This window comes from Chiloscyllium punctatum, chromosome 40, assembly GCF_047496795.1.
Source record: "Chiloscyllium punctatum isolate Juve2018m chromosome 40, sChiPun1.3, whole genome shotgun sequence".
NCBI lineage: Eukaryota > Metazoa > Chordata > Chondrichthyes > Orectolobiformes > Hemiscylliidae > Chiloscyllium > Chiloscyllium punctatum.
Genome location: NC_092778.1, coordinates 42,804,643 through 42,816,926, shown reverse-complemented (window position 1 = coordinate 42,816,926; position 12,284 = coordinate 42,804,643). Strand labels below are relative to the sequence as shown.

The 12,284-nt window shown below is 38.7% G+C and overlaps 1 protein-coding gene across 5 annotated transcripts in view; it reads right to left on the bottom strand.

Moving 5' to 3' along the window:
* Positions 1–12,284, bottom strand: part of ift140 (intraflagellar transport 140 homolog (Chlamydomonas)) — a 145,557-nt gene that overhangs the window by 127,357 nt on the left and 5,916 nt on the right. For 4 of the 5 annotated variants that reach the window (XM_072559663.1, XM_072559662.1, XM_072559665.1 and 1 more), the window contains exons 3-8: positions 11,806–12,030; positions 9,394–9,515; positions 7,824–7,969; positions 4,781–4,956; positions 3,976–4,067; positions 126–232 (exon numbers count right to left, since the gene is read on the bottom strand). In XM_072559663.1, coding sequence (XP_072415764.1) covers positions 126–232; positions 3,976–4,067; positions 4,781–4,956; positions 7,824–7,969; positions 9,394–9,515; positions 11,806–12,030 — 868 coding nt within the window. Of the gene's footprint in view, positions 1–125; positions 233–3,975; positions 4,068–4,780; positions 4,957–7,823; positions 7,970–9,393; positions 9,516–11,805; positions 12,031–12,284 lie in introns of those variants that run through there. The other variant, XM_072559667.1, reaches the window with a different exon arrangement.

Below are 12,284 nucleotides of genomic sequence, written 5' to 3'. Positions count from 1 at the left end.
ATTTTCTTGTGCCACAATCATTCTTTGAAGTAGTTAATTAGAGGGCCATGTAGTTTTGTCACAAAGGTCACATTGCTGTATGAAGGAACTAGAAAGTAGAAAGACACAGCAAGATACAAACCTACCTTTACTTTCACTGTAAGAGATGCAATTTATGATTTCTCCAGTGCTAAACCCCAGATGTTCCTCTAGTGTCAAAGCATAATTCTCATCTTTATCTAAATCCCAGAGTCTGTTGGAAAAATAGCACAAAGTTCATGATGATCACTTTATTAGTGTTTCTTAAAGCAGGTACACTAAAAGATGCCATACAACTCACTGACACATTACACAGTGCAATTTAACATGAGAGTTTTACATCAGGGATTAAAAGGATTGAGAGTAAATGATTTCTAAAGTGTTCTTTAAAACAATAAACACTACTACAAAACTGACTCATGAACCAGATGCAATAATAGGTACACTAAGTGGAGGAGATTCAAATTAAATGATTGCATTCAATTGAGTGACATAGAAGACATCAACAAAAGATATTAACTGTAGAAGAGATAGAAAAAAAACTCTTTACTTAAACATAAATATTAGGCAGATGCTCAAAACATTATAAGTTAAATAAGTTGTGAAAACAAATGAACATAACTTTATTTGTCATGACATTTAAAATTAATTTCATAGCCTGCTATTGTCTAATTTACTATATAGCAGTTTGACTGCAGTTGTGACAACCATCACTGTTGAATCCACTCCTGAGGGTTGCAACGTGCCGGGCAAGTAACATGACCAAACTGAATTAAATCGTCTGGGAGAAATATTATCTTATTGAGAACAATCAATTATTAAGGAACTATAACAGGGCAATTAACAGGATTAGACAAAGTCAATAAGGATCAATGAAAGGGAAATAACGTTTGACAAATCTACTGGAGTTTTTCAAGGATATTACTGTTTACTACTGTTTACAGATAAGTCAGAACCAGTGGATGTGGTGTATTTGGTTGTTCAGAAAGCTTTTGATGAAGTCCTACATAAGAGATCAGTGTGCAAAATTAAAGCATGTGAGATTCAAAATAATATACTGTCAGGGATTGAGATTTGTTTATAGGAATAGGACTAAGTAGGAGGTGGTGGATTGTGGTACCACTGAGATTAGTGCTTAGGCCCCAATTATTCACAAAATATATCAATGATTTGGATGAAGGAATCAAATATTTCCAAATTTGCTGACAACACTGAACCAGGTGAGTGTTGCAAGTGGTAAGGGGGATGCGTCTAAAGAGGCTTTGAGCTAATTTAGACAGGTTAACGTAGTGGGCAATTACACGGCAGATGTACTATAAAGTGGATAAATGGGTGGTTAAACGGGGGAAAAAATGGAAGAGATTTATATAAATGGTGCTAAATTGGGAAATGTTGATGTACAAAAAGAGATATGGCTGTTTTTAGAAATCAGTCACTGAAATCAAGCAAGTAGGTACAGCAAACAGTTAGGAAAGCAAACAGCATATTTTCCTTTGTTGCAAGAGGATTTAAGTACAGGAGCAGGGATGTCTTACTGCAGATGCACAGAGCCTTGGCAAGACCACAGCTGGGCTGCTGTTTGTAGTTTTGGCCTCCTTACCTCAGAAAATGTATACTTACTACAGAGGTTGTATGATGAGGGTTCACCAGACTGATTCCTGGGATGGTAAGTTTATCATATGAGGAGAGATTGGATTGTAGGCCTGTATTCACTGAACTTTAGAAGGATGAGAGGTGATCGCATTGAAATGAGTAGAATTCTGACAGGGCTTTAGAACAAGGAGCCACATTGTGGTAAGACTGAGATAGGAGAAATATTTTCACTCAGAAGGTGATGAACCTGTCAAATTCTCTATCTCAAAAGGCTGTGAAGGTCACATTACTGAATTTAATTAAGAAATAGATTTCTAGGACATTAAAAGCATCAAGGAATATGGAGAGAGCAGAGATATAAAGCATTGGAATACAGAATTAGTCATGATGATAATGAATGGTGGAGCAGGTTCAATGCGTTGAATGGCCAATTCATGCTCCTATTTTTTATGTTTTGAAAAAAAAAGCATGTTTTAAAGATTTTCACAATGAAGTCACACTGAAGAGTAGGGAAGTGTAGCAGCCGATTTGCAAACTCTTGGAGACATTGATGTTGGTTGAGGAATAAGTAATGGCCAGGATACTATAAAAATTTGCCTTGTTCTTCTTTCAATAACACCATAACATTTTTATAGTTGCAGAAAAATGAGGTGAGCCTCAATTTAACAACTCGTCTGAAAGTCAAACATCTGACACCGAATGCCATGTTCACTTCTAAATTAACAAGTTTGCCAGCAATTAGTATGATAATATGGCTTGCAGTATCAAAAAGTTATAAAAACTATATTACCCTTCAACATCTTGACATTCAAAAACAGACAGGAAATCCAAAATTTCCTGTCATGACATTTAAAATTAATTTCATAGCCTAATTTACTATATAGCAGTTTGACTGCAGTTGTGACAACCATCACTGTTGAATCCACTCCTGAGGGTTGCAACGTGCCGGGCAAGTAACATGACCAAACTGAATTAAATCATCTGGGAGAAATATTAAGAACAAGGTGATGTTGTAGAATGCCACAATAATGGAATTGACATCCATAGGTGTTAGCAAGTCTTGAGAAGATTTGTAGCTGAACGTTCCAGCTCACCCAGCAAACCTGCATCAGGAATCAACACCATCACCTGTTCCTATTTCGATGACCTCAGGTCGTGTTATTTTTACAATATCATGGAGACTTATTCCTTATAAAGTATTACAGTTTAATGGAGTACCAGATGTTGCAATCAGTTTTTTTTAATCATGATTAACCCAAACTCATGCGATGATTAGTTTGACATGTGCTTTTCATCCATATCTTAATTCTCTAATTTGCTTTGTTAATTTTGTGAAAAATAAAAATGACCATTTTTCTTCTTAGGTCCCTCACCAACAAATTGAATCTTCAGGTATATAAAACAATGATGCAAGCATGAGCCAATAAATGAACACACAGGAATCAGCAGCTGAGGGGGGAAAAGTTCATATATGGAGTGGGGGAAGAGAACCCTGGAAAAACAGACAAGCGGTATAGGAGAGCAGCCGGGAAAATATAAACAATGTGCAAGAGAGTGGCCAGAGACTGTACGTGGTATGGGGTCAATGGATGGAAAATGCAGATGGACCGGGGAGAAAAAGATAGGGATGCACATAGCCGGAGCATATACACATTCCTGGGGAGAGTAACCAGGAAATATACAGTGTGCTGGGAGAAAGAACAATCAAGGAATGTAGATAGTAAAGTGAAATATTCACAAATGTGGGACACATGATTGGGGGTGGGATGAGGGGAGTGTATGGAAGCAAGGTAGAGCAGGACAAGGAACAACATTGATCTCTGGTCTATTGAAGTTAGGCTTCAGCTATACTGGACTTTCTCCCAATCTGCCTATGTTTACATTCTTCATGACTGAGGAGGGATTCTGAGTTTTACTGAAATATTTGTTTCTAGGTTGAAAACCAAAAAGTAAATTGGTTCCAATTTTCTCAAATGAAGAAAAAAAAACTCAAACTTGTTTGACATTCTGCGAAAATAAAAAGAATAGAAAACCAGGTGAGCAGTTTACTTAATTATGACTGCAAATCATTCTGGCACCCAGCAACAGTATTAAATTTGGTTAAATCTCTTATCAGCAAATATTCTTGATCCCAGCCTTCACCTGCACTCACGAGGCTTTCGATGCAAATAAAAGATACACATTAACTTGCAGCACACGTCATTAAATCCATCTAGTGGAAGCAGGTTTTCCAAGAAAAACCAAAGTGAAAATGGATTAAACTCACAGAGCACCATAAGAAAATGAACAACATTTTAAAACTTCATTCAAACTTTATGACATTGCAATAGAAATGAAATCCAGTGAAACCCAATCAGTCCTCACCTAATAACTATCTCATCTGTTGCTGTAATGAGAAGGCCACTCTCTGCCCAGATTATATCAGCTTTTTGGCCTGCCTTTCCACTCAGCTTTACCTGCAAACAAAAACAGAAATAGGTGCCTGTACAATGGAAACCTTGTAAAAATACAACATTTACTCAGAAAATCAGAATTAGCAATGAACAGTTCAGACAACAGAATAACAATCGCAACTAAAGCACATCACATTTAGTGAATCATACTAACAATGTTGTTATTTTCAACCATCAGCTTTTCTCCACGTTGAGACAGTAAATCTTTCTGGCCTAAGATTCCGCTCCCATGACTGACCTCTAGCCTGAACAGCTAAAGCTTATATCAAGTAGCAAGCATCTTTTTCACAAGTTAAATTGCGCAAAAGTAAAATGAGAATGCTTCCATATTTGTGAGGAACAAACAGAAATACTTTCCAAAATGTAACAATTTCTGTTCCATTTGGCATCTAAAAATTACTATCAGCACCCACTCCTGCTCTGCTTGTCTGTCTTTTTCTCTGCCTTTCAGGTGCTCCTCAAATCCAACTCTCTAATGTCTGCAAAATTCATTAGTACTTTAGCCCTTGTGTCAGGAACAGTGCCCTGATTAGAATGATAAGGAATTAAATAGAGCTAAACTGGAAGCAAGAAATGAGAGTTGCGGTGTTACTACCCAACATAACTAACAGATAAGAACCATCCCCGAAAATGTCAGAACCGTTTTGTTACTTAAAATAAGTGAGAGCAGAAATTTAATGAAATTCTAGAGACATTTGCCATAGACATGCCCATACCTTCATAAGCTCTTGACTTGTTCCATCAAGAGCAATACTATGCTGAGATAGGATAAGTGCTTCAGTCACAACCATCAGGATTTCCTTCCCCTCCATGTACATGAGCTTCCTGATTGGCCTATCAGTACTGAGGACCTGTAAGCTCTTCCCTTTTTCACCAACATAGTACACAGTTCCTAATTTAGAGAAACAAAACATAGCATTGGAAATAGTCAGCAGATCTTGTAGCATGTTTGGGAAAAGAAACAATTTTTCATATTCAGGGAATACAGTTTAGTCCTGTTGATCTTGAGCTTTAAGAGCAGGCAACACTTAACAAGTGAAACATGTCTACTGGCAAGGCTGCAGAAATTATTCACATTACAAATACTAAGGGTAAAGATTAACAAAATGCAGCATGAGAAACCTCTTAGTAACTAGAAGGCCATAGAAATCCAGAGTGAAACTGGATCAGAAGATGTTAAGATAGAGCAAAGCAGAAAGGCTTAGTGACATATCTGTCAGCATCACCATCAATATTGTACCTTTGTGTTGTACAATGACAAAGTCAGCCTCACTTGGACTATACTCCAATGTTATACAGTAACAAAATTATACCCATGTTAAAACTCCACAAAATACTTTCTCCAGCCATTAGCCAAGCTTGGAGATACATAATCTCCAATTTTGTGCTGGGTGTTTATTCCTTACGTTGTGTAAAATGTGAACACTTGGAACCAACCACCACTGCGCTTGTAAGTTGGAAATGGCCACAATGAAAGCCATGAATTGTATCAGTTGTCTAAATGCCTAATAAAGGTTTGTTGAGTAAGCAAAAGGCAACAGAATACTTTAAAACAATCTAAATCTCAATAGAACCATATATACATTGTAAATAATTTTGGTTTTCTGCAAGTTGAGGAATGGAGGAATAACAGAATATGCTAGAGACAAACATGTCTAGGTTCTGAAAATTATAAGTTTGCTGCAAATTAAGTAAACACAAGATACAATTTAACGATTTACACAGATACCTTCAGAAGATTCTAAACAGTTGCAGCCCATTGCAACAGAGGAAAACAGATAGAAATGTCAAAACTAGACCTCAGAACTGCAGGATAACAGGTTGAGATTCAGAGATATCGTCCTCACCAACACTGCATAATGCATAGCAATCTTATCCATTATGGCATTATTTTCCCCTCTCCCCACCTTAGTGTTACAGTGTAAAATGCTCTCTTCCTTCCTTGCCTCAGAGTGTGCAGCACTCATGCTAACTCCTCACTCTTATCTCACATTCTATTGCTTGTTGAAGATATTTCCAGGCAAGTCACTGTTTTGCTTAAATGCTCATTGTATTCAGGCTGGTGGATGACACTATCTTCGAAGTAAACACTCATATAGCAAAGAAAACCTTTGATAGGCTTTATTTATCTATCTATTTGTTTGTTTATGGATCTGGCTGTCACTGGCTGGCTGGCCGGCGCATATTGCCATCCCTGGTTGCTCTTGAGATGGTGATGAGCTGCCTTCTTGAACTGCTGCAGTCTACTGGTGTGGGTTGACCCACAATGCCATTAGGGAAGGAATTCCAGAATTTTAACCCAATGACAACGAAGGAACACAGATATATTTCAGCCAGGATGGTGAATGGCTTGGAGGGGAACTTGAGGATGGCGGTGTTCCCATATATCTGCTGCCCTTATTCTTGGTGAATTTCTGCAGTGCATCTTGTGGGTATTATACACTGCAGCTACTGAGCACCTGCAGTGGAGGGAGTGAGTGCTTGTGGATGGCATGCCAGTCAAGTGGGCTGCTTTTTCCTGGATACTGTCAAGCTTCTTGATTGTTGCTGGGGCTATACTCATCCAGGCAAGTTGGGAGTATTCCATCACATTTCGGACTTGTGCCTTACATCAGGGGCAGGTTTTGGGGAATCAAGAGGTGAATTACTCACTGCAGTACTTCTAGCCTCTGACCTGCTCTTGAGCCCATTTAAGGTTCTGAGCGATGATAACTCCCTAGGAAGTTGATAGTGGGAGATTCAGTGATGGTAACACCATTGAATGAAAAAATGGCGGTGGTTAGATATGCTAATATGCTTAAATAGGCTGCTCTACATTAGGGACGACACAACTCCATCAGCCACATTTACATTTGGACCATATATTCTAATTTTATTCTATCAGTTGCTAATGGAAACTGTTAGTTCCATAGACTGCTCAGCATTTGAGTTCGTTCCAAATTGTCTGTTGGTTTTCTGAATTTTCCCCAATTCTGTTTCTGTGTAAATAGTTCAATCTGTTTGCAGCAGTTCAACACTGCTATTTTCCACCTTCAGGTGAACACAGAATGTACATAAACAAGTGAACACGATCAGAGTTAATCATTAGATAAAACACAAGAAAGTGGTTTCAGTTTGTAGAAGATTGATGTACCCACAGAAGAAAAGGTATAGAAGAGTATTGAATGGCATATCACGGGACAACACAGTGGCTCAGTGGTTAGTACTGCCACTTCACAGTGCCAGCCACGTGGGTTTAATTCCACCCTTGGGACACTGCCTGTGTGGAATTTGCATACTCTATCTGTGTTTGCATGGTTTCTTTCCACAGTCCAAAGATGTGTAGGTTAGGTAGATTGGCCATGCTAAATTGCCCATAGTGTCCAGGATGTGCAGGTTAGGTGGATAGCCATGGAAAATGTTGGGTTACAGGGACGGGGTTTTTCTGGGTGGGATGCTCTCCAGAGGGTTGGTGTGGACTCGATTGGCCAAATGGCCTGCTTACACTCTGTAGGGATTCTATGATTCTATGAAAACTAATGATGTTATTCCTCAGGCGGAGGAAATTGAATAACTTATGTTCATAATTCAATTCTTTTTCGGGGTAATGACAATTTTTGAAACTTAACTTGAAAACTACTACTCCATATCTCCTCTCTGAATATATCACTCTTTATTGTAATTACTGTAACCGATGGAAACTACATCTCTTAGCATTTTTATGTATCTTTAGAACAAATTGCATTGTTTAAGAAGTTACTCAGAGTATATTTTGCTCACCATCTATTGCACTGACAAAACATGTGATTCCTTGCTGAAGTCCAACTTTAAATGGTGCATCTCCCTTTCCAACCTTTCTCCAGTTGAACATATCCAAAGCATTTTCATCCCCACTTACTGCAGCTTTCGCCAACTGTATGAGGTCCCTGCAGAATGAACCATTCTATCAGTCTCATTCTTCTATATGTGCAGTTAGCTATCAATTCATATATTAATCTCTGGTGGGCTAGTACTCAGCAATAGCAATAAAACATCTGTCCTGGACTAGAAATTATATTGATATTGCTCTCTTTCAGAAAGTGAATGGATTTAAATCACTTTATTAATTCTTTCAGAGTAATTTCAAGGTACTCCAAACATTTTGAAGTGGTATGCAACAGACTATTAATATGTAGTCAAATACAGCAACTATTTTACTTACAACAAGAACTTAATGATCAATCAAACTATGTCTTGTTGTATTGATGAATGAGGAATTCAGGCTGTTACACCAAAGAAAATTATGGTATCCTTAACCAGCATGCTTCATTTTGATATTGTGTCTGCAATATGACATCTAAGATAATGCAGCATTGTTTTAGTATAGAAATGAAAGGATAATCTGGAACATGTGCTCAAGTCCTAGTCTGGGTCTTCTCAACAAATGGTACAGAAACAGAAGTGTTGACTCATATCAGATATACTCATCCTCCATTTGTCATGGAGTGTTAGGCTGCAAAGATGTTTCTTAAGTGGCAAGTTTACAGAAACAGTTTACCATGATGTCTACATTGGAGGCTATTAGCTATGAGGAGAGATTGGACAAACTTGGCTTGTTTTCACTTGAACGTCAAAGGATGAGGTGCAACCTGATAGAAGTTTGCAAAAGAGTGGCATGGTGGCTCAGTAGTTAACAGTGCAGCCGCACAGAACCAGGACCCAGGTTTGATTCCAGCCTCAGGCGATTGTCCGTGTGGAGTTCACACATTCTCCCTGTGTCTGCATGGGTTTTTCTGGGTGCTCCGGTTTCCTCCCACAGTCCAAAGATGTGCAAGGTAAGTGGATTAATCATGTTAAATGTCCCATTGTGTTCAGGGACGTGTAGGTAAGGTGCATTAGCCATGGAAAATGCAGGGATACAGTAGGGGAATGAGCCTAGATGGGATGCTCTTCAGAAGCTTGGTGTGGATTTGTTGAGCCAAATGGCCTATTTCCATGCTGTGGGATTCTATTTTTTTTAAATTATGAGAGAAATGGATGGTTGGAGTCTTTTTTCCAGGGTAAAAATGTCAATTACTTGAGGACATAGTTCTAAGGTAAAATAGGGTAAGTTTGAAGGAGATGTGAGGGGCAAGGTTTTACACAGAGGGTGGGAAATGCCAAGAATGTGCTGCCAGATGAGGTGGTGGACACAGATACAATAGCAATGTTCAACAGCATCTTGACAGATATATGAATAGGCAGGGGATACAGACTGTGTAGGGGCAAAAAGTTTTTATTTTGGAAAGATATCATATGTCAGCACAGTGTTGGTGGGTTGAAAGGCCTGCTCCTATACTGTATGATTCTTTGCTGTTTAAATTGTACTTACTCTCCTGGAGCAGGAGGTTTGAAGATACATTGTGTCAGCTGCTTGCCATAATCCTGTTTACCAAGTGGTGATCCTTGTACACGTCCATGCTGATCCACGCGCCACACCATGAGAACTCCAGCCTGGAAGCAAACAAACGAGGGTACATGGGTATAGGAAATATCTAAATTTGTGCCAGAGCAACTAATCATTAATCAGAGATGAAGCAAAATCCACTTTCATCATCTAGTGTGTACTGACGCATCATTTTACAGATAACACTGTCAACTTATACACTGTAGTTATCCTACAGAAACAGACCAACTTGTATCACAGAACTAAATATTTATACAGGATTCAAAAAAAAGTCACTGTATATTTAATGAATTTTTATCCTTCCCATTAAAGCTCTGAACTGTACTCCAGTGCTTGAATACATCAGTGCATAAATACACATTTGCATAAATTAGCAACATACATTTGTTTGTAATAGAAATATTTTATAACTTTTTAAAATATGTGACAAACAAGGGAAAGAGTGGGTTTTAAGAGGGTAAATTGTGGGCTAAAAGACTGCAGACTAAACGAATTGAATGTGACATAAAAACAAGTCAATCATAAAATAGAATCTGCAGGCAAGAAGAGAATTTTGTACACAAAATGGAAAATTTGTCACCCTTCAGCTACTTCTGATCTTCATCAGGAACACAGCTCATTATTTACAGGATGCAGCACCACAGTCTGAAACTGATAGCCAGAGCTGCCCATATCCAGTAGGTGTCACATATTGGCTGCATTTATTATTGTTACAATCACTTGATTGTAGATGGTTAAAAGATTGCTCAAATATCCAGTGAGACTCAGCAAAAGCTGGAAGAACAGAATTTCATCTCTCACTTGGGGACCCTACAGCCTCAGGACTCAATATCAAGGTCAATAATTTTAAAGCCTGAACATCTCTGTCCATGTCCTTTAAGCACCTCCACACCACAGGACCTGTCATGATATGAAGTGTTTGCAGCACTGCCAAACCATTCTCACCTACTCATTGTGCCCATTGTCAGCTTTTCTTCTTCCCTGGCTTGATATCAACAATCCTCCTGATTGCCTAACTTTTTGTCGCTCTCTCTGGGCTCCATCTCCACCTATCCACTCATCCATTTTGCTCCAATATCCTGTCATCAGCATAAATTCCAACCTCTTCCCAATAATTATCAGTTCTGATGAAAGACCTCTCAGCTCAAAACGTAAACTCTGCTTTCAGCCCACAGATGCTTCCAGACCTGCTGAGTTTGTCCAGTAATTTATCATTTTCCAGAAATGTTTTGTTATTTGCATTAGTCAAACCCTCATATAGTCTTTCGGTGGAAGTTCAGAGGGCTGTGGAATCAATACAGGTGAGAATGATGCGCCATTTCTTGTGATTGTATTTATGAGCTTTTAAGACAATTCAGCAATTCTCATTTTGATTCTGATTCACCAATTTTTTTTTAAACTCAATTTTAACTTGCCATAGCGCCATACAAACTCCCAACCTCTGGGGTGCTAGCTGAGTACCACAATAGCAATGTTACCGTAACCACATTATATAAATGCTGACAATGAAACCTTTCAAATCCACACATCACACTAAGGAGAATCAATAGAAGGGAGAAGAGAACATCAAGTTTCTAAGATTCCCTCATTGCCATTAACTCTGGGGCACTTGTTGACAATGTTATGTGTAACAATAGTTTAGAAAATGCCTCATTTTCTCATAATAGAGTGTTGATAAAATGTTTTTATAAATTACATTGTGTTGGCACAGCAGTCAGACTTGGCCAAATTTCAACCTCTCCTGAAATAAAAACAACATTTATTTATTCATTCACAGGCTGAGCGTGTCACTAGCTAAGCATTTATTGCCCATCCCAGGGGACAGCTAAGAAACAACTACATTGCTGTGGGTCTGGAGTCACATGTAGGCCAGACCAGATAAGGATGGCAGTTTCCATTCCCAAAGAACACCAGCGAAACAGATGGGTTTTTTCCAACAAGCGACAATGGATTTGTGGTCATTATTAGACTTTTAATTCCAGAGATTTATTACATTCAATTTCCATCATCTGCTGGGGCAGAATTCAAACCCTGGTCCCCGGAAATTACCTGGTTCTCTGGATTTATAGTCCAGCGATAATACCACTAGGCCATCACCTTCTCAAATTCTAGAAATATTCAGTAGGTCAAGCAGCGTAGTGGAGAGAGAGAAACAGAGTTAATGCTTTAGGTCAATGACTTTTCCACGAGATCAACCAAAACATGAATTCTGTTTCTATCTTCAAAGATGCTGTCAGCTGATTCTATGATAAGATCTACTGAGCATTTCCAGTATTTTTTTATATATCAGGTTTCCAGCATCTGCAATATTTTACTTTTGTATCCGCTCTCATCTACCTTATCAGCAGAGACCAGCCGTGTGCCATTGCTGCTCCACTCCAAGATGGTGATCTGAGCTCGGTGTGTGCCAGCTGCTATTTGTTGTTCATCCACACCCTGTTCAGACCAAAATATCACTGCTCCAGTTTCCCATCCGGTTGCTACAACCCTCTTGGAAGGATGCCAACTGATGACAGTTGGCTGGAAGGGACGCTCTATGTGTGAACTAGGAATGTGTTCTCCCTATAAATGAGGAGAGGTTAGTCAACATTACTTCCCACTTAATATATACATTGTTAACTTTAACATAATATGGAACCTCATTGTAGACACAAGCTATTTCATTATTTAAGAACACACAATTATCATGTCAACTTGCACAACTGGACATGAATTTGTGTAGTGATTGTAATGAGGTCAGCCAAGTCAACTTCCTAGAATATCAGTTTCTGATTAGGACTGTTAACCTGGTTCAATCGAGGAGCCCTGGCTGACAA